A 26,770-nucleotide genomic window follows, 5' to 3' on the forward strand; every position below is an offset into this window, starting at 1 on the left:
ATGTGAAATGAACAGACTTGCAGTCATTTATCCCAGGGTTCCCTTTGACCTGAAGTGGCGGTTCTTTTGGATAATGTTCTAACATAGAAGATAGGAGCAGGAGTAGGCCATTCGGCCCCTAGAGCCTGCCCTGCCATTTAATGAGATCATGGCTGATCATCCAAATTCAGTACCCTGTCCCTACTTTCTCCCCCTATCCCTTGATCCCTTTAGCTTTAAGAAATATATCTAACTCCTTGAATATATTTAATGAATTGGCCTCCACTGCCGTCTGTGGTAGAGAATTCCACAGGTTCTTGTAGTATATTGCACTCAGTGTGGCCTATTTGTTTCTCAAAAGTGGGTTACTCCACATTAGCAATTTTCAGCTCAAGTAATGCTCAAGTTTTCCTTTTAATCTTATCCCCGGAACCTAGGTTGCCCCCTTCCCTCCCTCTGAGAAAAATCTTCTTAATTCAGCCCCAGCCTTCGCTTTGGCCTCACCATCTCTGAATGACTGCGCACCTTTTCTCCATGGCTATCTGTCTGATTTGTGTATGGATCTCTTTTTAGGTCCCAGGTTAAATCCCTTGTTATGTAGTCGGGATTCTTGTTGCTAATTGATACCTAGTGACTTTTGTAGAAAATGCTTGTAGTTGGGTGTCAGTTGAGGACAAGATTGGACTCGCTTGTGATACCTTGCGTCGTCGAATATGCTGCTGATTCTCACTGCCGAGGTTGAAGGAGGAATTCCTTCCCTAAGCCTCTACACCTCGCTCTCCTCATTTAAGACCTGCCTTTTTGACCAAGTTTTTAGTCACCCCTACAAAAGTAGTCGTGCATTGAACCCTGCTCATTTGTGTCTGGATAGGCCAGCCAGTGTGCCATTTGAAAGACAGACTTGCTATTATACAGCGCCTTTCATGACCTCGGGACATCCCAAAGCGTTTTACAGCCAATGAAGTACTCTTTGAAGTGTAGTCACTGTTGTAATGTAGGAAACACTGCAGCCAATTTGCGCATAGCAAGCTCTCACAAAACAGCATTGTGCTAATGACCAAATAATTGGACACTTGTATGTACCAGGAAACCTAGGTCTCCCCCTTTGGTGATTTATTGTTTTGAACTTGTGGCCTTGGTGATCGGTTTGGTTGTATCAAATGATGTCAATCACTTGTAATCTCAATAACGACGGTGGTCTTAAAACTGCATAGAAAAGAAAGAGGAAATTGTGTCTTTTACACACACACGTTGAGAGGAGGCAACCTCTCCATTAGGTAGAAATGCCTGGCTTCTGATCCATGTTTCTCCCCCGATGTCCTGGGGAGAGATTGGGGAATTGCAGCCAGGATCCTTTGCCCTGTCAAACTCATGATGTACATGAATATACCATTGTGCACTTAACTCTCTGCCAGCTCGCTTGCTTTATTAGTCAGTATAAAGCGAGGGGGTGCCAGCTACAATTCCTGATGTCCTGAATTATCTAATCTGAGCTAGAGTTGATGTTTGTTGATTGGTCTTGGCAACCCCAATCTAGGAGAAAATCAGCTGGGGTTGCTGCACTAGATTGTTACCTGGTGATTGTTGGGGACTCCACTTGTGGCTGTTGGATGAGGACAGGACAACGTTCAGTTGTGATGTTACACTCATTAAAAATGGCCACTTGACATGCTGGAGGACACCCAGCCCATGTAGCGCCTCGTGGGAAATCACCTTCAGATTTGAGAGGAGAAATTAGGTTTATAAAATCGATACATTAATTTCACAGAATCACAGAAACCCCACAGTGCAGATAGAGGCCATTCGGCCCATCGAGCCTGCACCGACACATATCCCACCCGATCCCCGTAACCCCTACACCAACACATATCCCACTCTATCCCCGTAACCCCACGTATTTAATCCCCCTAACACTAAGGGTCAATTTATCATAGCCAATCAACCTAACCCGCACATCTTTGGACGTATATTTCACGTATATATTATTTCAACCAACCATCAACTTGGTTATCAAGGTATTCAAACTTACTTGAAAGTAAGCTTGTAGAATACGATAACTTGATGTATTATTCTGTCATTCTGGGGGAGTATATGTATGTAAAGAGTTGATACTTTTTCATTCTCCCACCAAAAATATGGGTGACTTTGTGATTTTTAAGAGGGATTCTAATGTTTTTATGGGCTTATCTAGTAAATGTTTATACAGCTATATACTCAACTGGGTCAGAAGTAAGTGGTGGCAGGAAGCGCAAAAAAAAGATGTAGTGATTGTTTGAAATTGCTGCCTTTAAAATAAACTTTAGCAAAGCAGTATGCTTAAGTTGGTTATTTGAGCCAATGAGAAAAACTTGATTTGATTTTTTTTCGATAGATTTAATATATGGCATGCAATACCCGAGACTTTTACTTCGGTAGACTTGTCTAAATTGTGTAAATGCTGGCAATGGTTGTTTTTTCCAGAATAGATGTACTGTATCATGAAAAGTTTGCTTAATGTTTTTCCATCTGATTGAGAAAAGCAGGTGAAGAAGAATGCTCTGATTTCCCATTTGCTTTATATCATCAAACAGCCTCAGATTTTAATTTGCTTGTGCCTGTGGCTGCACCAGATGAGAGCTGGCTGCAGTGAATAACCGAGATATGGCAATGACAGTTCCACTGATTTTTTTTTTTGCAAAAGAAAGGCTAGTGTGGATTTTTTCATTCGGTGCCGGCCGCAGGTAGATTGTGTCTGCAACAGACCCCTGGGCTTAAAATGTTGCTGTTTGTTTGGGTATTAGTACAGATGAATGAATAATGGTCAAGTCCTCCACATGCACATTATGGCAACTAATTTCAAGTTACAAATACATTGTTTTACATTGAAATGAAGCTGTAAATGCTGAGAACCCGGGTGCTGCTTGCAGACTCCGAGCGGGCGTAATACTTCACATTCAGTATAATAATATCTTGTGTGCTGTGCTGTGAGGTCTTGCAGCAGGATCTGAGCCAGATAAAACCGATCTAATGTTGATGAAGGAAGCCACTCATTTATGTTTGGACAGCATTTAATATTCCTTTGGAAACTCTGTGCGCGTGCAGATCGAAAACTTACAATTGAATTTACCCGGTCAGTGCGCCTTCATTACACGTTAGCTTTACCAATTGAGCCATCAAGGAAGACCTGACAAACAATTCTTAAGCTGCATATTAATAACTAACATTTTTATGCCAAAGGGAATGACTGAATAGCTATCTGGCGGTTGCACCAATGGATTGGAGTACGTCCCAGTCCAGTGTAAGATCAGTGAAAACTGCGAGCAAGCATTTACCAATTACCTTGTAATCTGTTGCATTTTTAATATTTGCTGCTTTAATTCTATCCAGGTCACTGGCAAGTAATCCTGATCAGAGCTGCCTTAACTAGTTGTTTCAGTCAAGCAGTCCATTGATCATTGAAGTTACTGATGAGGAATTTGGGCTTCTCTCTGATAACACGCTGCCCATAGTTAGGAACTTGTGGAAGATGCCAGGTGCATTCTGATGATTAAGTCACCTAGCTTTTTTTCCTGTGTGCACTGCTGTTGATTGCCTTCAAAGGAAACAACTCTTGAGAGGCCCTGGGTACATTGTTCCATGAGATACTGTGGTAAACGTGTCACCAATGCCACCGATACAAAGAGAAATTTAGCAGATCACATTGTGTTAGTCAGTTGAGGGAGCCAGCGGCTGAAGAACACTATAAAAATGCCCATTATCTGATGAGTAGATTTACTCCAGTCGGACTGTCACTAATGGTGTCAATTGCCTACAGAATGAGTCTTTCCGGTTTTCTTCATCAGCATTGGGATTGAATGCATGCATAGACATCACTGGACAAAGAGCTGTCTTTATTCACAGAGAAGCTGGAAGTGTTCCTCAGCTGGCCGTTAGCCCCATAGGTACGCCCCATCTAGGGTTGAAGAGTCGTCGAGAGGGCAACCTGTTGTTTACTGACACACAATCACCAGCCTGGCTTTTCCTGAAGTCTTAGTTGGTGAAAGCACTGAGCACCTGAGTGCACACCAGGAAGGTCCTGAATTCAATCCCTGATCTGTGCTGAGTTGGCCGAGTCTGGTGGTAGGGTCACCACAATTGGCCTCTGCACACGTGGGGTAGGAAGAAGAAAATGGAAAATTGGCCCGGGTCCTGCTGTTTACTGTTCAGCAACCACTGTTGGAAGTGCGCGCGCGTGTGTGGGTGTAGGCATTGGATGAAGTCCAACTCTGAGTTGGCTGTGATGTGTGATGCCCCTGTCGTTGAACAGCCTGCCTACACAGTATAGATTTCTGCGTGAGGTACCAGAGGGCGTTCAGCTCCCATAGAACAGCCCCCTTAAAGGCATTAGCTCCTTGGGGCAACATGGAGGAGCGTAAGTCATTGGAAAAAGTGGAAGAAATCACTGACATTGGATCGCCAGTGCGCAGCTGTTTGTACAAGTGTTTACATGTTTAGAGCTTCACTTTGCTTAGGTCCTTGCTACCCACTCTCACTGCTCTTTGTGGATGTACAGGTGTCAAAGCAATACCTGTGGTATAAGTGAAGTATGAGAGAGATAATGCTTGAAAAGAAGCTGTGTGTGACTGCTATTAAATCTTACTCATTTAAAAAAAAATCACGAAGATTTGTTACTGGCAAGATTTGCTATGCAGGTCCCCTCCCTGTTTACCCTATGCTTAAGAAGTCATAAGATGACTTTTATGTCTCCTTTAACAGTAATTGGGAGATAAAATGTTCTTGTTTATCAATTGCAATCAGACATTTTTACGTTCAGATCATTTCTGTTCACCCTGAAGTATTGTGGTTGTAATCCATTTGATGAAATTGGGTTGCTCTTCGGATCAAATCATTTCTTCTTTCCAGAATTACAGAAAAAAAATGCAGGCAAATCATAATGTTTTCCCGGCCATAAATTAGGTCTTTTATATACATCAATATATACCAAAACATTTACTGTTTCTTTGCTAATGTTTGCTTCAGCAGAGATATTGACTGAATGTCAAGCTGGATACCAGTGAAAATCAGATAAGAGTGTTGGTACAGGTACCTTGCCATAGATGACTTGAGTACGCTTGGCACCCTAGCCGAGACTGCATTCAGTTTGAATCAGAATGTTGGTTTTCCTCTCCAGCAGAAAATAACAGGACTGGAGAGTTTCTTGAGCTGAAGTTTATACTAACTTGATCCAAATAGCCAGCGTCAGCGGCCCACGTTCTGAGGTTGAGGTGGTAGATTTTATTCTGAGCAGTCAGAGTAATTCATTGTCCTTGTTATTTATGCCCGTTTTATGGGCACCCACTACATGTGAATGCCCAGTCTGTTCCAAGTTAGACTTCAGTGAATAAAATACTGCAGCTTGTTAACAATGAAAATGGCCTACAATGCCCTTTTTCAGGCTCGTGTGTTTTTGCTGGCCACCATTCTTCACGTGTGAGGCTAGCAAGTAAGTATGGATAGGCTATGCCACTGTGGGAGGCATCACTGACAAGCCCGGACTTGTCCCTACTTCAGTTCCACCCTTTCCAGCAGGATCTGGTAAATGTGGATTAAAAGTGGGATCCCTGATCTGATTCTTGTTTTATCTCGCTGGCCCATGGCTGTTCAGGCTAATTGTAGTGATATCAGCAGAGACCAGGGCTTGTACTTGGCACCTTCTCGATCTGTGTGGCCCAGGCAGTTCCTTTACCAAACAAGCTATTGAGGGATTGTTAATGCTGGAAACACTCATCCTGTTGGGTGTCTGTCTTATTGGGCAGTTTCAGCTTTGTCTGCCCACATATCAGAAAAGATTGAGGCTGTGTGGTAAACACTGCCCCAGTGGAAGTCCAACAAACTGCACTGTTGACTGCTACATAGGGAGTTCCCAATCTTGTGAGTAGAGAGGAAATCGTCACTCATTCTGTGTATCCAATGCTGTCACAAGGATTTCAGAAAATTGTATTGGTGGCCATGCAACATTTTTGCCTTGTATCTACATCTGTTGTGGAAAAACACTCTACTGTACTATTGTAGATTTTGTTCTCCAAAACTTGGGTTGAATAAGTACTGGTTAGTTAAGTAATGGTGGGACCAGATGTGCTGAGAATAATTCCTAAGAGGCATCTTGACTTAACTATGCCTGTGACAAATCTGAACACATACAAAGTTGGGGGAGATTGAGGAGCATGGATACGTGGTGGGGGGAACTTAAGGGAAGGTCATCACCTAAACAATATAAACAAAAAAGTTTGCATGTATGCTTTATCTTAGACAGTTTGGCGCTCAGATGCAATCTGGAACATTTTAATGCAATATTAGATATTTTAAAAGATAGCACAATCTTAATAAATTGTGATGTAATTGTTTCCCGCTCTAACTGAACTGTGAGAACATTCTAGACCATTTTGCCTTTGTGCTAGTGACCTAATTGCAGGAACGACTTTGGTGACTTATGAACCAAGCCGTGGAAGGGAGTAAAAATGACCATAATAGAATAACGGGCGTCTTGGTCTTCTAGCTTCAGCTTTGCATGAAGCACTTCATTCATAGCCTGCTTCTTTTAAATTGACAACCCAAGGTGTAGGGCCAAAGTCCCTTTTACAGGGTAATGCCAAGATTGAAAAGACTACAGGAGGAAATGAAGTAAATCAGCAAGTAGCCGTTGGAGGACTTCAAGCTTGGCGTTTAAAATCTTGTAGATTGCAGGCAGAAGTTTAGATGCTACAAGTTTTACGGTTCTCGGATTGAGTTCCGGTGTGATTGATGTTGATTTTTGAGGATGTAGCGAGAAGGGAAATAGTGATAAAAGAGAAGTATCATTTGGAATGGTAAACATTATTAGTTGAGTTCAGGATAAATAAACTCCCCTTTCCGATTTATATTAAATGCAAAACATGTGGCGCACAGGGTGCTGGTTAGCAGTGATCCTGCGTTTGGGTTGGTCAAACACTGTTGCCTGCCTCTCTGCTTCTTGCTCTGATTGGGGGCACCACCTGCTGGTGAACCCACCATTTCTTACCGGGCAGTATACACAGCAGGAAAAAAAAACTGGCCAGCATGTAGCTGTTGTTTCTCGAGCCCTCCCCAGTTGCACATAGCTTTACTCTGGCCCTATTCGCAGCATCGTGAAATCGAGCTGAAGAGTATCTTTTACACTCTGCATTTACCAGCATGCTTGTGCACGCATCTATCATGCCCTGAGCTTAGGCAGTTTTTCAAAATGCATTTTTTACTTTTTTTCTAGTTCCATTTTACAATGGTGCGAAGAGGAGCCCAATTAAAGGCAAGTACCACCAACACTGCGCTCCAGGGCCTGTTGTGGGCAGGTAGTGGTTGTATTTTGCTCATGGCCATGCTTGTTTTCCTTCCCCATTCTGTTGGTAAATTCACCCTTGTATCGTGCCGAGTGTAAATGGGGACGTTTCACAGATAGGTGGTGCTTTGAGTTTGGAGCATTCGTGCGATGTGCATTCAGCTCTTACACTGGCTTATAACCCGCCCCGAAATCAGTTAATGCAGCTCACTTTTCCAGGTGCAATGGGGAGTTGTGTAGCACTGAACGGTACATTGGAATTAACGCAATCCTGCATCCTTACTGGTCTTACTGTGGCAATACGGACCCTCTAGTCGTGCTGTTTTGGTAGAGCATTTGCCAGTGATTTTTACACTTCTGGTATGCCGGGAAAATGAACTGGACAAAAGTAACGGCATGTAGGGACAATAGAGTGAGAATAGACATAGCAGCAGACAGAGCAGCATGGGAGTGCAGCCTGGCCTCGGTTTTATACGCGACAGCAGTGCCACAGTCGATGCATAGCGATTCAGCTCCAGAGCCATTGAATGCTGGAAATCTGATATAGAACCAGAAAATGCAAGCAGTGCACAGCAGATCAATTTGCACCTTGGAGAGCAAAAGGCGGGTTAACGGTTTGCGTGTTATCTATTGCCATGCAACGTTACACCTGAAGCACAATCCTATGTTTTCTCTCTTTCATTACTGATCAGCCGGCTCCCTTCTCTTTACATTTCAAAGCTTTTGAACTTTATTCTGGTCGCTTTAGTGCTGACTGTAGGGGAACAAGATCACAGCCAGTATAAACAAAAGTAAAATGGCACAGAAATGTTGGCACTGAAGCTTTTGAGGGTTTCCAACAGTCTTATAATATAAACCAGAATGTGTAGAAACAAGCTTTTTTTTTGGTTACAAATACAGCTTCTACAATGCCGTTATTATCGCAGGATCTGAAAACTCTGAAGGAGTTTCTCGAGTTGTTTGCTGAGTATAAAAAGATTTTGGGATGTGGCTGAGAAATCTTAAAACGAGTTTTAACTGTTGGGGTTTGATTGGAAAAATCAACGAGATGAAGATGGAGACTTGCTGAGTGTTAAACGGTGTAATTAGGAGGATATTTGCTGTAAGTAATGACTGTTCCTGACAGCAAACCTCAATTAATTGTTGGTCATGAAGAATTGACCTTTAGCTGCCAAACTTCAGGATAAAATAGGTGATTTATTAAAAGATGCCAGTAATCTAGAAAATGAGCTTAGAAGACATTTGTTTTCCATTAACTTAAATCCAATAATGGGGACTAAAGCAAGGATTAAAGCTTACTTTGCAAATCAAACCTGTGATAAAAGATGGTTTTAAAAAACAACAAATCCAGCAAAAATGTGTTTTATGCAACAGACTATTTATTTGCACATAACACTGTAAGCCCTGCAAAAATGATGTAAAACCACAAGTTCTCATTACAGCCATACAGTACCTCCACCCAGCAGGCCTCCATTAACTCCTGCATTGCTTCAGATGCCATTTTGTGGAACCTCTACTCCTGGCCCCAGGGTGACGCCAGATGGTGTCTATATTCAGTGTTTCTGATGTGATACTGAATGACATCAGTATAAATATTGCACATTTGAAAAGGATTGCTGATTATAAATGTGCGCAAGCCTATAGAAATGTGCATGAACGTATATAATTTACATTAAATCTGAATTTGTGAATGTTTCTTTTTTGGGCGGGAACCTTAATTCTCGTACCTTGAGAGAAGAGTTTTTAATCCTAATTTGTATCTTTGTATTGTCCTGGATGGCTTGCTGCATATAAATCCAAGTTTTTCACTTTACACTCTACACAGTCTAATCAAATTTGATTGCAAACAATGTTTTATCGACCCTAGCGGTTGAAGATAACCAGGCTTTACTGCAGTTTTCAATGAACTTAGCCTATTATTGTGAATATATGCTGTAGTTTTTAATGCCCATTCAGCCCTGGTTTATCAAATGGGGGTCAAAAGAATCCTCTGTTGGCCTGGGATAGGCAGAGTTGATCGGCCCACTTGAAGCTGAGTTTTCGTTGCTCATCCCTGCATGCGCACATCAGATTGGGTAATGTTCAAATTCATGGGGGGGAAACACCCACCACAAAAAGTACAATGACAAAGACTTTAGTGGGAGAATATCTGCTCCATTATAACTTTAGAGAACAGTTTTGCGTGTTGCATTGAGAGTAATCCAGATAGACAGAGGTGTCAGTATTCCCATCTCCTGCAAAGTGGTGTTGCAGAGCATGACTTGGAAAGCAGCGTGGTACCGATTACGTGGTGCTGAAGCTTCCTTCTGTTCAGTTAGAGTTTGATGTGCCCTCAAGTCTCCTGGTAAGTGGCAGGCGGCCTGCTCCAGGACTACTTCAGTATCTGTTATGACCAGCTGCTTGGACAGGAGTAAGTAGACTACGGCCTGTGAGCCAATTGCTACTGTGAGAGCCCTGCCAATCCAACTCACAAAGACCAGGCAGTTCATTACTGTTTGTGCTTCTGTTTCATAATTGCTGGTTTCCTTGATTCAATCTGATGAACCTGTAAGTTTGGAAAGGGCCTGTTCTTAACACTGGTGTCGCAATGGTAAAGTAAGCAAAATCAGAATACCAATAGCATCTGGAACTTGAGACAGATTAATGGGAACACCGAGTTAAACTTTATCTGTGGGCGCCAAGACGCCATGGCTCGCAGCTAAGTCGATGAAGACAATGCCAGGACATTGTGTGTGAGGTACCAGTAAGGCAGGGTATCTGATTTCTCTGCTCTGTCCCCTCCCCATTCGTGATGCTGCAGACTCCACTTGGCACATCTCATTTCAGAAACTGAGTGGCGTGGGGAGTGAATCTGGCTGATATTTGTGCTCCAATACCTGGAGTGTCATTGTGCTGGAATATGGAGACTGTTATTTTTTATATGATTATGTTTAAAGATTATTAGTGGCATAATCAACAACCAACACGTAAGCCCAGGCATGGTTGTACCTTTTAAGGTGCTGTGAAAGCAGTTAAGGTGCTTTATGATATGAGGAAGCGACTGTGACATTTCAGTGAGTACTTGTGACATCATAAACAATTGGGTATTTTCACTCTAGAATAAGAATTATGTAAGTTATTAAATCCATGTGGAAGTTTTTGAGTTGCATGTTCACACTTGAAAACTGAAGGATGGGAGTAAGTTAAACAATACCTGTATACATGTAACATAAGCACTCCTTTGAGTTGGTGGACCGAGTGGATTTGGTCCACATGCAGGCGACGGCATAATATTAGTGCCTGGTGAATTCACAGACACTGCAGTTAAAAGCAAACTAGGTAAGAAAATGGGAACTGTTGAACTGTCAGTGGATTTTGAAAAGTAAGAAACTTGAAATACTAAAAATAAATCTTTTTTTCCCTTTGGAAATTGTGAAACTCGTCTGCATGATTGTTTGTGTTTAGTGAACCAGTTTTCCATTTCCATCAATGTGATCAGGTTTTCTCAGAATTTGCTCCCCGTCGTTATTTTAAGTACATAAAGGATTTTTAGGAACAGGGAAAGGGCTAACTCCTAGACAAACATGTCCCTTTTGCAGAGGTCAGCCCCGCATGTCTGCACCAGTCAATCCCTTCTCTCCAGTTATCTCTGGAATTCATCTACTTCCAACAGCCTTCGCTGATGACTTGTTCTAAACTCTTGCCCAAATTCACTTTTTGCTCTATGTTCCTAATGTTCAACTTGTGTTCCATGGTATTTGCTGCCTTTGCCACAATACATTGTTGAATCAGTACATTGTTGTGAGCAACCAATATTGATAGATGAAGAGAATGTTTTTGTATTGTAATTCTTTATCTGGTTACAACACATTGATCCAGGTTACATTCATAGTATACAGTGTGCATGGCTTAGTACAGGGATGGCCAGCTTCCGGTCATGGGGCCGCATGCTGCCCGAGTCCTGGAAGTTCAGCCTGCAAAGCCCAGGCAACTCCGTCCTGTTCGCACTTCAGTTATTTGGTGGTTTGACTTTGGTTTGTGGATCTGGAGGATTGTTTTGTTGCTGTTCTCTCATTCATGGATAAATCCTAATTCAGAGCACCAAAATGTGTTATCAGTAACTTGGGACATGTAAATTGATGTGAACGTGGATTTATAAACTTTATAAATAACTGTTGAGACGCAACAGTACACACCTGTGTGTGCCACAAAGACACGAGTTCGGTGGTCTAGGGAAGGTTCACTGACTACCATAACATACACAAGTGGCTAGGTTGTGGGCGATCCTGGGAACTACAACTAGTGAGTGGCATTGCTGTTGGTGTGTAACGTGTTCAATCAGGAGAGAGGTTAGGAGGTAACCCAAGAGCTTGCCCATGTGGTGCTTCGTGGGTTATTATGGGAAGGTGCAGGAAGTGAAAATAACTTCAATAACATCTGTGCCCAGGAGCTGTTGTGACCACGTTTCTGGTATCACTTTCTCTACCGACACTTAAATAGCATTAACTTTATGATGTAATGTGTGTACTGTATAGCAAATGCTGATCGGAAAATCCTAAGTAAAACACAAAGGTTGTCTATGTCCTGTTCCAAGTCAATATCTTGCGACAGAATCACCAGTTAGCTCCCGTTGAATGCAAACTTTTCTCTCGGGACAGTTGATACAGGATACTCGGGACAGTTGATACAGGATACTTCACCGGGGCTGAGCACAGTTTGCTCGGACTTATGCTCATTTGAGAGCTACCTTTTCAGTTGAAACCTTGACTGGTGCAGTTCTTGACTGATGCAGTATGACAACTGCTGGCTGACAGTGAGGTACAAGACAGTGAAATGATGAGATAAACTGCATGAGCAAAGATGGAGCCATATAGCAATGTCAGAGAGAATACTGTGATTGATTCACTGCCGTTAGCTTCCTGGCAGATATTTATACATAAGCCTTAAACCCCTTTAATTACTGTTATTCAGTAGACATACTGAGTGTGATCACAGTGATGTAAGTGAGAAGGTAATGAAGATGGTGATGTTAGAGCTGAAGGAATGGTTTCCACTTAACTAGTCCTAAAGTAATGGTTTGTTTCCTTGCAGAGTTTACTATACCTGTGCTTGTTTAAGGCATTTATCTTGCTAACAAGGCCTAGATAGCGTGGATAGGAAGGACCTATTTCCCTTAACAGCGGGGTCAAGAACCAGGGGGCACAGATTTAAAATAGCTGGTAGAAGGATTAGAGGGGAGATGAGGAAACATTTTGTCACCCAGAGGGTGGCGAGGGTCTGGAACTCACTGCCCGAAAGGGTGGTAGAGGCAGAAACCCTCATCACATTTAAAAAGTACTTGGATGTGCACTTGAAGTGAACCTACAGGGCTACGGACCAAGAGCTGGAAAGTGGGATTAGGCTGGGTAGCTTTTTTCCGACCAGCACGGACACAATGGGCCAAATGACCTCTTTCTGTGTCGTAATTTGTGTATGATTCTAGAGGCAGATATTGAGTAGAAGTGAAGAACCTGTACATGTGTGCTAGCTGAAACATTGACATGGTTGGGTTTTGGTCCAATATATATACTGTTCACTGGTAACATGCAACGAAATAAAACAAGTGTTATTTTGAATCTACCACTCTAGAGCTATTATTAGAGACAAACTTTTCAAAGCCTTGTTTAATATCAGGGTTTGGAGTGAATCGAGAGGTGGTACCCTCAATTCTCTGGAATTTTGCTCTTGGCATTGCTGTTCTCAACTTCAGAAGGTGAAAGCTATTTCCACCAATTTATGTTTAAGCCTCTGAGTGGAATATATTTTACATCTATTAAGCTTCATAAAGTGAGGATTTGGGAATGCGTTATATATGCAGGATATATATAACCACTTTGTTCCACATATCTTGGAACAGTAGGGCAGTTCTTGGGTAGAGCTGTTTTTCCATCTCCCTATTCTTGCTGGGTCAGGTCTTAATGTTGTACCTGTTCACAGCGCCGGTGATTGAATGCAGCATGACTGCTAGAACAGTGTGGTTTATGGAGAGGCTTTTATTCAGCCAGACCTGGTTGTCTGAACTCTACTACTTCAGCATGTGCTCAGGATCAATTCTGCCCCCTTCCCAGTCGCACTGGTTTGATTTCGAGCTCTGACCGGACAACTTCAGTTGCTCAGCTTTGCACCTCACCGGCACGAGTTTTCGTATCTAGTCTTGTTGATTGCTTCTTCCCCACCCCATGTTGCTTACCTTTCCGCTTTGTCTTGCTGTCTTCCCTGTGAGAGTAGCTAATAATGTTCCTATTTGGGTTTTAATAGCTTTCTGGTTGATTTAGTGTTTTGGTTTTAATTAATAAGCTTTTTGTCCATTTGAGGTTGGTTTGTGTCCTTTTATGGTATTTTTCTTTAACTTTTTAATTCTCTATGTGGGCAACACTGGCGAGGCTGCATTTATTGCCCAGGAAGGTGCTGTTGGGTCTGCTCAATGAACCAATACAGTCTTTGTGGTGGTGGTGCTCCCACAATGATGTTAAATAGGGAATTCCAGGGGACTGATGCAGCGTCGCCGAAGGAACGACAATTTCTGTCCAAGTCAGGATTGTGTGTGACTTGGAGGGGAACTTGCATGTGATGGTGTTTGCCTGACGTCGTTGCTTTGGCATAAGAGGTCGCCGGGGCGGAGGTGCTGTCAATGTTGCACAGAATTTACAGCACAGGAACAAGCCATTCAGCTCAACTGGTGCCAGTGTTTATGCTCCACACGCGCCTCGTCCCACCTCTCCTAACCCTATCAACATATCCTTCAATTCCTTTCTCCCTCATGTACTTAACTAGCGTCCCCTTAAATGCATCTACGCTCTTCGCCTTAACCACTTCTCAAAGCAAGCACAGCGAGCTGCTGCAGTGTATCCTGTAGATTATTTATTTATTTATTTATATATATTGCAGTGACCGTGCACTCGTGCTGGAGAGGATGGCTATTGATTCCAGAGACAGAAGCACTAGTTAAGCGAACTGCTCTGTCCTGGATTCTGTTGAGCTTCTTGAGTGTTGCAGCTGCACCTATCCAGGCAAGTGATGAGTGTTTTATCACACTCTGACTTGAGCCTTGTAGATGGAGAAGCATCGAGGGGTCAGGTGTTGAGCTAGTCATCGCCATGTACCTCGCCTCTATCCTGCTTTACAGCCATGGTGTTGCTACGGCAGGACCAGTTCAGCTTCTGGTCTATGATGACTGCCAAGATGGTGCTGGAGGTATCATAGAAACATCGAAGATAGGAGCAGGAGTAGGCCATTCGGCCCCTCGAGCCTGCTCCGCCATTCAGTGAGATCATGGCTGATCATCCAAACTCAGTACCCTGTCCCTGCCTTCTCCCCATAGCCTTAAGAAATATATCTAACTCCTTCTTGAATATATTTAATGAATTGGCCTCAACTGCCTTCTGTGGTAGAGAATTCCACAGGTTCACCACTCTGGGTGAAGAAATTCCTCCTCATCTCTGTCCTAAATGGCTTACCCCTCATCTTTAGACTGCAAGAACATCCTTCCTCAGATAAGGCGACCAAAACTGCACACAATACTCAAGATGTGGTCTCACCAAGGCCCTGTACAACTGCAGCAAGACATCCTTGCTCCTGTACTTGAACCCTCTCGCTACGAAGGCCAACATACCATTTGCCGCCTTAACCGCTTGCTGCACCTGCATGCTTACCTTCAGCGACTGGTGCACAAGGACACCCAGGTCTCGTTGCACTTCCCCTTCTCCCAATCTATTGCCGTTCAGATAATAATCTGCCTTCCTGTTTTTGCCACCAAAGTGGATAACCTTGCATTTATTCACATTGGGCAGATCTGCCATGCATCTGCCCAATCACCCAACCTGTCCAAATCATACTGGAGTTTCTCTGCATCCTCCTCACAGCACACACACCCACCCAGCTTTGTGTCGTCTGCAAACTTGGGAGATATTACATCTAGTTCCCTTGTCTAGATCATTAATATATATTGTGAAATAGCTGGGGTCCTAGCACCGAACCCTGCGGTACCCCAATAGTCACTGCCTGCCACTCGGAAAAAGACCCGTTTATTCCAACTCTTTGCTTTCTGTCTGCCAATCAGTATGCGGAACCTTATTGAAAGCCTTCTGAAAGTCCAATTACACCACATCCACTGGTTCTCCCTTATCTATTCTACCAGTTACATCCTCAAAAAATTCCAGTAGATTAGTCAAGCACGATTTAACTTTTGTAAATCCATGTTGACTTAGGATCGGACAATCATTGTTTTCCAAGTGCTCTGCTACTACATCTTACTATCCTTGACAGTGAAGAGGATGGGCTGTCTCTTGTTCAAAATAGTAATTACCCAGCACTTGCGTGGCGAATGTTACCTGCCATGTGTCAGCCCATCCTGCACGTTGTCAAGGTGCTACTGTAGGCTGGCACTGGCTGCTTCATTATTGAAGGAGTTGTGAATGGAACTGAACACTGGAATTGTCAGCGTTCAGCCCCATTCCAGACCTTGTGACTGAGGTCATTGATGAAGCAGCTGAAAGCAGTTGGGGCGAAGGCATTTCCCTGAGGAACTTGGGCAGTATGTACTGGGGGCTGTAATGACTGGCCTCCAACAGCCACAACTCGCTTAATATCTAATATAGGAGCCCCTCTGATAATGGCTGTTGGCATCGGCATCAAGCACTCCCAGGTCGGGTGCTTTGCACCTGAATGCATTGCATGTGACCTTGTGGATACTCTGTGCCCAAAATGCCACCACTGACATCAGTCACGGTGTATATTTTCTTGCACTCCAAATAATTTCATACTCCTACCGAAAGGCATTGCGGTCAGAACCTATTAGTCTGTGCATTGAGTGACGCTCGTGCGCTGATTTTCTTAGTGGAGAGCGTTTCATTCTCGGGTATGCTGCTGAAATGAAACATTGCCACTTTGCTCTTCCTACATTTGGCTGGCAAAGTGTCAAAAGTCCCACTGAACACGCTCTAGATTCCAGGATACTTAACTTTAGAAAAGATAGGAAAAATGGAAAAGGAGGAGGGATAGCCCTGATAAAGGATGGCAGAAAACAATAGAGAGAAAGGATCTTGGCTTCGAAAATCAAGAAGTAGAATCCGTTTGGGTGGAGCTAAGAAACAGCAAGGGGCAGAAAACATTGGTGGGAGTTGTTTTATAGGCCCCCAAACAGTAGTTGTAATGTAGGGCAGAGTATAAATCAGGAAATTAGAGGCACATGTAACAAGGGTAATACAGTCATCATTGGGAACTTTAATCTGCATATAGACTGGGCAAACCAAATTTGCAGTAATAGTGTGGAGGACGAATTCATGGAATGTACGCAAGATAGTTTTCTAGATCAGTATGTTGAGGAACCAACTAGGGAACAGGCTATTTTAGATCTGGTATTGTGCAACGAGAAAGGGTGAATTAATAACCTTGTAGTAAAGGGCCCTTAAGGGAAGAGTGACCATATGATAGAATTTTATATTGAGTTTGAAAGTGATTTCGTTAAATCTGAAACTGGGATCTTAAATCTAAACAAAGCAAACTACGTAGGTATGAGGGGCGAGTTGGCTAATGTAGATTGGGAAACTACATTAAAAGGTATGACGGTAGACGAGCAATGGCTAGCATTTAAAGAATTAATACATAATTTACAACAAATATACATTCCTTTAAGGCACAAAAACCCCACAGGAAAAGTGGTCCAACTGTGGCTAACAAGAGAAGTTAAAGATAGTATTAGATCAAAGGAAGAGGCTTATAATGTTGCCAAAAAGAGTAGTAAGCCTGAGGATTGGGAGGATTTTAGAATTCAGCAAAGGAGGACCAAGAAATTGATAAAGGGAAAATAGAATACGAGAGTAAACTAGCGAGAGACATAAAAACAGACTGTCAAACCTTCTATAGGTATGTAAAAAGGAAAAGATTAGTGAAAATAAATGTAGGCCCCTTACAGGCTGAGGCAGGAGAAATTATAACGGAGAATAAGGAAATGACAGAGAAATTAAACAAATACTTTGTGTCTGTCTTCACGGAAGAAGACGCAAAAAACTTCCCAGAAATAGTGGTGAACCAAGGCTTTAGCGAGAATGATGAACTGAAAGAAATTCGTATCAAGAAAAAAAAAAGTACTGGAGAAATTAATGGGACTGAAAGCCGATAAATCTCCTGGACCTGATGGCCTACATCCTAGGGTTTTGAAAGAGGTGGCTATAGAGATGGTGGATGCATTGGTTGTCACTTTCCAAAATTCCATAAATTCTAGAACGGTTCCCGTGGATTGGAAGGTAGCAAATGTAACCCCACTATTTAAGAAAGGAGGGAGAGTGAAAACGGGAAACTACAGACCAGTTAGCCTGACATCAGTAGTAGGGAAAATGCTTGAATCTATTATTAAGGACATGATACAGGGCACTTCGAAAATAATAATAGGATTGGGCAGAGTCAACACTGATTTATGAAAGGGAAATAGTGTTTGACGAATCTGTTGGGAGTTTTCTGAGGTTGTAACTAGCAGAATAGATAAGGGGGAACCAGTGGCTGTGGTGTATTTGGATTTTCAGAAGGCATTTGATAAGGTGCCACACAAGAGGTTATTGAACAAAATTGGGGCTTATGGGATTGGGGCTAATAGACTAGCGTGGATTGAGGATTGGTTAACGGACAGAAAACAGTAGGAATAAGCAGGTCATTTTTGGGTTGGCAGGCTGTAACTAGTGGGGTAAAATAAGGATCAGTGCTTGGGCCATGGCTATTCACAATCTACATCAATGATTTGGATGAGGGGACCAAATGTAATATATCCAAGTTTGCTGATGATACAAAGCTAGGTGGGAATGTAAGTTGTGAGGAGGATGCAAGGAGGCTTCAAGGGGATTCAGACAGGCTAAGTGATGGGCAAGAACATGGCAAATGGAATATAATGTGGAGAAATGTGAAGTTATCCACTTTGGTAGGAAAAATAGAAAAGCAGAGTATTTTTTAAATGGTGAGAGATTGGGAAATGTTGGTGTTCAGAAGGACCTGGGTGTCCTTGTACACGAATCACTGAAAGTTAACATGCAGGTACAGCAAGCAATTAGGAAAGCAAATGGTACGTTGGCCTTTATTACAAGAGGATTTGAGTATAAGAGTAAAAACATCTGACTGCAATTATATAGGGCCCTGGTGAGACCACACCTGGAGTATTGTGTACAGTTTTGGTCTCCTTGCCTAAGGAAGGATATACTTGCCACAGAGGGGGTGCAACGAAGGTTCACCAGACTGATTCCTGGGATGGGGGGATTGTCCTATGAGGAGAGATTGAGTAGACCAGGCCTATATTCTCTCGAATTTAGAAGAATGAGAGGTGATCTCATTGAAACATAAAAAATTCTTGCAGGGCTCGACAGGGTAGATGCAGGGAGGATGTTTCCCCTGGCTGGGGAATCTAGAACCAGGGGTCACAGTCTCAGCATAAGGGGTCGGCCATTTAGGACCGAGATGAGGAGAAATGTCTTCACTCAGAGGGCGGTGAATCTTTGGAATTCTCTACCCCAGAGGGCTGTGGAGGCGCAGTCGTTCAGTATATTCAAGACAGAGATCGATAGATCTTTGGATATTAAGTGAATCGAGGGATATGGGGAATAGTGCAGAAAAGTGGAGATGAAGTAGAAGATCAGCCATGATCTTAATGAATGGCAGAGCAGGCTCGAGAGGCCAAATGGCCTACTGCTCCTATTTCTGATGTTCTTTGATCAGTTGTAAATCTATAGTTGCATAAGATCTTGTGGTATATTTGGAGTGCGGAAGTTGATGACGGTCTCATGCTTAGCTGGAGCCAGAAAGTTGCTGTTGCATGGACATGTCCAAACTCTTATGAAATATTCTAATTCATGTAGTAGACCATGCTGAAGTACCATGGAAACAGTTATTTCTATGTATAGTCTAATCACCATTGCTGCATTGAATGTATAGCTGCAACAATCTGAAAAGTGGAGAGTATATCTGATGGATACAGACTTAAAATAGTATTTTTTTAATCCATCTACAAACAGAGAATGTGGCATGTAATGGCGTGTTTGCAATTGAAAATGGCTGATGAGAGGAGCTTGTTCCCCCCCCCCCCAATTTTGTTTTGGGTGTGCGGCCCATTCACAGTTTCGCTCATGCGCGGAATTTAACAGCAGAAAAACAGAGGGCCGCGCGGCTTAGAGGGAACGTTGGTTTGGATTCTTTCAAGATATCAAAAAATACCGTGTGTTTGTTGAGGGTGCTCTTTGCAGCCTGGGTTGTGTTGGTGGTGCCTCATTACCAGCTCTTGGGAGCAATATGCTGCTCCCCATATTCACTGATATATCCCCCATCCCCCATAAAGAATTATGCAGCCAGCTGGCTTTCTTAGTCAAATTATATCTGGCTGTAGTTTGCAAAAATATGGTATGCTAATTTTTTCTAATGTTCGGTATAAAATTTGCAAGGGCTGTTGATGCAAATATTTTTTCTGAATATCACCTCGTATTAAGGTGGGGAGAAATTAGATTTGTATTCAACCCTGTCCTTCTAATGTCCCTCCGTTGTCACTAGGCTGCAGATCCTAAGTTAAATCTAATGGGCTTCAACTCTTCTGAGGCCACTTATTTAATGCATTCCCATTTGCAAGAGGATTGATTTATGGTTTTTGTGAAAACTTAGATGGTATCGCAGAATTCGCTTTCCAAAACATGGTTTAAAAAAACTGAGTGTGATGTTTTTTCAGTCACCATTGATCATTGGCCTGCATTTTCATGCGTATCTTGTCATGTTGTTCCTCTAGTCAAAATTGGAAGAGGGACCCAGCTCTGCCAAGCTCATTTTTTAACGTAGAAAATTCTGCAAAGGTCAGGCAGCATCTGTGGAGAGAAACCGAGTTAACGTTTCAGCTCGCTGACCTTCCATCAGAACTGGAAGATGTTCAGAGATGGGACAGTTTTTAAGCAAGTACAGAGCCAGGGAGAAAGGGACAGGAAAAGAACAAAAGGGAGAGGTCGGTGAGAAGTTGGAGGTCGGGAGTGATTGAATGACAAAAGTGATGATGGTGAAAGGAGAGGCAAGTGAGACAAATATAGGAACAAAAGATAGGTACAGCAGGGTGAGGGTAGCTTGGAAGATCTGGTAAAGAGGAGAAGGCTCCTGTCACCCGCGAATGTGGAGGAAGAAAGGCGGGTAGACTCTCGGGCCACCTCCCGGCCGTTAAGTTAAATGGCCATTTCTGTATCTAGCATACATTTTACTGATCTAAGAAGGAAAGTTGAAAATAAAGCTGTCACCCCCAACACTCCACGTCTCGTGCCCTTCCAAAAGTACTGACTTAAACTGGAGTGGTTCTACAGCACTGGTTGCTCTCTAGTGCCTCGTGCAAGAAACTATTCTTCAGAGCTGGCAAGCTGCTCAGTCACAGTGATTATCACAAGCTAGCTTGATCGTTCCTCACTCCAACATCCACACTTGTATGCTTGTAGCCAAGATCAATTTTCCCATCCCTAATCTAAGTTTTTATTGAAGCTAAATTGTACGCATTAAACCACCGCCGATGTTCCCTCTTGAGCTGTGCGTGTGCGCGGCCACACAGTAATCTAACCAATTTGATTGAATTTTTCGAGGGGGTGACTAGGTGTGTGGATGAGGGTACTGCAGTTGATGTACTCTACATGGACTTCAGTAAGGCTTTTGACAAAGTCCTGCATGGGAGACTGGTCAAGAAGGTAAGAGCCCATGGGATCCGGGGCAATTTGGCACATTGGATCCAAAATTGGCTTAGTGGCAGGAGGCAGCGGGTGATGGTCGAAGGTTGTTTTTGTGACTGGAAGCCTGTGTCCAGTGGCGTACCGCAGGGATCGGTGCTGGGTCCTTTGCTGTTTGTAGTGTACATTAATGATTTAGATACGAATGTAGGAGGTATGATCAGTAAGTTCGCAGATGACACGAAAATTGGTGGGGTGGTAAATAGCGAGGAGGGAAGCCTCAGGCTACAGGACGATATAACGGGATGGTTAGATGGGCAGAACAGTGGCAAATGGAATTTAACCCTGAAAAGTGTGAGGTGATGCATTTTGGGAGGACTAACACGGCAAGGGAATACACAATGAATGGTAGGACCCTAGGAAGGACAGAGGATCAGAGGGACCTTGGTGTGCATGTACATAGATCCCTGAAGGCAGCAGAACAGGTGGATAAGGTGGTTAAAAAGGCATATGGGATACTTGCCTTCATTAGCCGAGGCATAGAATATAAGAGCAGGGAGGTTATGATGGAGCTGTACAAAACGCTAGTTAGGCCACAACTGGAATATTGTGTGCAGTTCTGGTCGCCACACTATAGGAAGGATGTGATTGCATTGGAGAGGGTGCAGAGGAGATTCACCAGGATGTTACCTGGGCTGGAGCGCTTCAGCTATGTAGAGAGACTGGACAGGCTGGGGTTGTTTTCCTTAGAGCAGAGAAGGCTGAGGGGGGAACCTGATTGAGGTGTACAAAATTATGAGGGGCATAGATAGGGTAGATAGAAAGGAACTTTTCCCCTTAGCAGAGGAATCAATAACCAGGGGGCATAGTTTCAAGGTAAGGGGCAGGAGGTTTAGAGGGGATTTGAGGAAAACCTTTTTCACCCAGAGGGTGGTTGGAATCTGGAACTCACTGCCTGAAAGGGTGGTAGAGGCAGGGACCCTCACAACATTCAAGAAGCATTTAGATGAGCACTTGAAACGCCATAGCATACAAGGCTACGGACCAAGTGCTGGAAAATGAATTAGAATAGACAGGGCTTGATGGCTGGCGTGGACACGATGGGCCGAAGGGCCTCTTTCTGTGCTGTAGGACTCTATGACTCTAGGTCCCGCGCAGGCTGCTCACATATGTTTACATTGAAAATACTGCGCATGCGCAGAAATTTAAAGGGACCGCACATTGATATAAACAGGTTGTGCAGAACATAGTGCAGCCTACAGGGAACATGGACATGATTAGCCAGCCCACGATAAACTGGGAATCAAACCTGGGATCTTCCTGGTCACGCGACTCAGTCACCGGATAAACTCGCTGAGGGTCTCTGATCGACGAGCAGCTATTCCTATTCTTGACATTGAAAATGTGTAGAAAATGGAAAGAAGCTGTGGCAACAGTTGGGAATAGTGGAGAAAAATTAGTTTTTCAGGCATCGAACTGAGGGACAGAATATTAAAACTTGGATACCGATGGTCCAGAATGCAACAGGACAACTTTGCCTATATAGAAAAAGAACTTGGATTTATAAAACCCCTTTCACAACCTCGGAACAACCCAAAGCGCATTACAGCCAACGGAGAACGTTTGTCGTCACTTGTAGAAAAATGTGGCAGGCAATTTGCGCACAGCAAATTTCCACGAATAGCAGTGAGATAAATGACAAATTATGTGACACCTTTAAAGTAGAAAACATTCCAAAATGCTTTATAAAGTGCGAAAACCCAAAAGAAATGGGTGGCGAGCTGTGGTGAGAGAGCTCGTACTCAATTTAAAAGGAAGAGCAAGTCAACATGTTTTCAGCTTGTAACCTCTCCAGAATTAAATATCTAATTTTACTCAAATTCCTTTTCTACAATTGAATCTAGTTTCACTACAGGCTTTCCCGATCAAAGAAAATAAATGGTTTCAGTTTGGAAGTATTTAAAAAATATATATATATCACTCGAGCCTCCCCCATTATAAGGCTCCATTACAGCACCTGGCTTTTCCATTTCTTGTGTTTATGTTTTGTTATGGATGTCGTTACAGCACTCTTCCTGGACTTGCAAGCAGTGCCTGGCTCCCAAGGGCTGTGCTCTGTGGATGGAGTGCATTTATTTCCATCTGTTGAATTCTAAATATTGTGCACTCGTATAAAGAGGTAGCCTTTTCTGCTGCATTCTGATGACATGTCACACCGGCTGCTGGCAGTATATGTGAATTCTATTATCGTCTACGCAGGCCTTTCATTTCATACTTTAATTTTCGAGTCGCTTGCTTTACGTGTAGGTGTAAACTGCCTTTGATTTAAGAACATGGAATAGCCAGGGATGAGATGACGACGTTCAGCTCATTGTTGAAACTCATCCCTCTAGACTTTTGACGTACAGACATATTTCATCTCTGATGAGGCATCAGAAATATCATTTGCTGTTTCTATCAAAATGCTGATCAGAGAAAAATACACATTGTGTTAAGTTGCTTCGGGGTCACATTCCAAACTGTCTCAACTTAGCTGTAGAATAGTACTGGTTATGCTATTCCTGTGCCAGACAGTGTGGGACCTATCACAGTACTTAGCCGTCAGCTGTGGCTCAGTGGTAGCGCTCGCCTGTCTGAGTCAGCAGGTTGTGGGTTCAAGTCCCACTCCAGAGACTTGAGCACAAAATCTAGGCTGACACTCCCTAGCGCAGCACTGAGAGAGTGCTACACTGTCGAAGGTGCTGTGTCCGACTGATGAGACATTAAACCTCAGTCTGCTCCCTCAGGTGGACATAAAAGATTTATTCGAAGAAGAGCAGGTGGTTTTCTCCGGTGTCCTGGGCAATGTTTAAAACATTATCTGGTCAATAATTGCTATTTGTGCGACCTTGGCTGCCAGGTTTCCAACAGTGACTACGTAGACTTCAAAAGTACGTCATTGGCTCTAAAGTGCTTTAGGATGTCCCGAGGTCGTGAAAAGCCCTGTATAAATGCAAGCTCATTTACTTAATCCAAGCACATAATTAGTAAATCAGTATCGGCCTTGTCTGTTTTACTCTCGTCGGACAGCTAAATCCTACAATCATTATTCCTAAGGTTGAATTTTCTTAGTTTGAGGTGTGACTTCAAGGTGGCACTATTGTGGTGCAAACTAATTTTAAAAGGTAACTGTACACTCAATGTTCGATGAAACCAGAAATAAGTCATTACTGCCTTGATGCATTTATCATTTCTTAATACACTAGCTAACCGCTCCATAATCGGGAACACATGCTTGATTTGTGTTGCTGACTTTCCAGTCTTGGAAATGATCTGTGGAGGCACCAAGCAGAGGCCAGAGAGATCTCCAGGAGTGAGCAACAAACCAGAAATCCGGGCTGTGGTGTGACTGCGGTCATTAGCTCAGAGTGGCAGAGGCCTGGCAGTAGATCAGCTGCAGGGAGTAAGGTTCGAACTCTGATTGTTTTCCCAACTGTCCAGTTGTGAATTTGGGCAGTCTGGAACTCTCCCTGACTGGTTCCAAGAAACTGAAGCAATTTTTTTTCCGCAATGGAAGTTGCATTTTTATAGTGCAATTTATATTTAAAAAAAATAAAAAAAAATTGCAGTGGAAATTAGAATGTTGTGAATCCCCATTTTGAATGCTCCTTTACTCTAGCAGGTGCATTGCTTTTAAATGAAGGTGCCATTCAATGAAAAAAGTTACCCTATATAAAACCTCTCGTGTATAAAGTCTGTGTGTTTTGTCCGGATTCCTTTCATTATGTGGTTTTATTTTCCTTCAGGTACGGTCAATGGATGAACTGAACCATGACTTCCAAGCACTGGCATTAGAAGGACGGAGTATGGGAGAGGTGAGCTGGTGCTAAAATCGGCAATGGTGGGGGGTTGAGAACAATGACGTATTGTATGCTTGCATATTTACCGGAGGTTTTTTTTTTGCTTTGCATTGCACGCTGCTCCTGTTTCTCGGCCCAGAAAAACATGTCCCACAGAAGTATCGTTAGCAGCGATTTTTTTTTTTTCTTTTTTTTTTTTTCTTTTTCTTTCTTCTTAGTGATCTTGAACTTCTTGCTTTCAGCAACAGGTTTTTGATAAGTTAGTGACATGGATCCGCTTGAAATTTGTGACTTTATTACATTCTTTGGTTTGCTGCTGCTGTGGTACTGGCTATTTTGCTGCAAAATTGATTTCACACAAGTTCATTTTCAACATAAATTATTTTTCTCAGCTAACTGAAAGAGCTGTCATGTTTTTGTCTTTTTACATGGTTCTTGAACTTGTAATAAAACTTAATGCCTCTGCTGCCAGTAGCTCAGAAGTCACGTGAAAGGCAAAGTCATTGTATTTAAAAAAAAAAAAAGTGACTTCAAAAAATGAGCTTGTTGGAGCTTTCCCCATGGTTCATTTGATGCATGTACGACCTGGTGTGGTAGGAACCATACAGATAAGGGAGGCCTGTATCCGTGTGCTGAATTGGCTAATTGTAGTGGTAGGGGAACTACAATTAGCCTCAGTATCCCTGGGCTGGTGAGCAGGAAAAAAAAATCAACTGGGGTGCCCCATCCCTATTAACTATTCTGCAACTCCGAGTGGAAAGTTGCGTGTGTCCCTATTTCTCAACTGCATGCTGCCCCTTCGTATCGAAAACGACAATGTCAACTTTCACATGTACGCTAAGCGACACCCAGCTTTACCGCACAACCACCTCTCTCGATCCCTATACTGCCTGATTTGTCACGCTGCTTGTCCGACACCCAGTATTGGATGAGCAGAGGTTTCCTCCAACTACATATTGGGAAGACCGAAGTTATTGTTTTTGGTCCACGCCGCAAACTCCGTTCCCTGGCCACCAACTCCGTCCCTCTCCCTGGCCACCAACTCCGTCCCTCTCCCTGGCCACCAACTCCGTCCCTCTCCCTGGCCACCAACTCCGTCCCTCTCCCTGGCCACCAACTCCGTCCCTCTCCCTGGCCACCAACTCCGTCCCTCTCCCTGGCCACCAACTCCGTCCCTCTCCCTGGCCACCAACTCCGTCCCTCTCCCTGGCCACCAACTCCGTCCCTCTCCCTGGCCACCAACTCCGTCCCTCTCCCTGGCCACCAACTCCGTCCCTCTCCCTGGCCACCAACTCCGTCCCTCTCCCTGGCCACCAACTCCGTCCCTCTCCCTGGCCACCAACTCCGTCCCTCTCCCTGGCCACCAACTCCGTCCCTCTCCCTGGCCACTGGCTGAGGCTGAACCAGACTGTTCGCAACCTTGGCCTCCTTTTGACATTGAGCTGCGTTTCCGACCCCACATCCTCTCAATCACCAGGGCCGTTTTATCTCCACCTCTGTTACGTCACCTGGCTCCACCCCTGCCTCAGCTCATCTGCTGAAACCCTCATCCATGGACTCAACTGTTCCAATGCTCTCCTGGCCGGCCACCCACCTTCCACCCTCCATAAACTTGCGTACATCCAAAACTCTGCTGCCAGTATCCTAACTCTCCAATTCCCGTTCACCCTGTGCTCACTGACCTACATTGGCTCCCGGTCCAGCAATACCTCGATTAAAAAAAATTCTCATCCTTGTTTTCAAATCCCCCCCCCCCCCCCCCCAGTAGCCTCGCCCCCCTCCCTATCTCTGTCACCTTCTCCAACCCCACAACCCTCCGAGGTCTCGGCGCTCCTCTAATTCTGGCCTCTTGCGCATCCCCGATTTTCTCTTCGCTCCACCATTGGCAGCCGTGCCTTCAGCTGCCGAGGCCCGAAGCTCTGGTATTCCCTCCCTAAACCTCCGACTCTCTGCCAATGTTCCCTTTT

General features: G+C 43.6%; 1 protein-coding gene across 14 annotated transcripts in view; it reads left to right on the forward strand.

Moving 5' to 3' along the window:
- Positions 1-26,770, forward strand: part of pum1 (pumilio RNA-binding family member 1) — a 152,607-nt gene that overhangs the window by 64,901 nt on the left and 60,936 nt on the right. For 8 of the 14 annotated variants that reach the window (XM_085962842.1, XM_085962843.1, XM_085962845.1 and 5 more), the window contains one exon: positions 24,750-24,818. In XM_085962842.1, coding sequence (XP_085818968.1) covers positions 24,759-24,818 — 60 coding nt within the window. In that variant the 5' untranslated portion in view covers positions 24,750-24,758. Of the gene's footprint in view, positions 1-7,219; positions 7,259-24,749; positions 24,819-26,770 lie in introns of all 14 variants that reach the window. The other 6 variants (XM_085962833.1, XM_085962832.1, XM_085962835.1 and 3 more) reach the window with 1 other exon arrangement.

This window comes from Somniosus microcephalus, chromosome 20 (genome assembly GCF_052327205.1).
Source record: "Somniosus microcephalus isolate GS21.2 chromosome 20, FLI_Smic_1.0, whole genome shotgun sequence".
Classification (NCBI taxonomy): domain Eukaryota; kingdom Metazoa; phylum Chordata; class Chondrichthyes; order Squaliformes; family Somniosidae; genus Somniosus; species Somniosus microcephalus.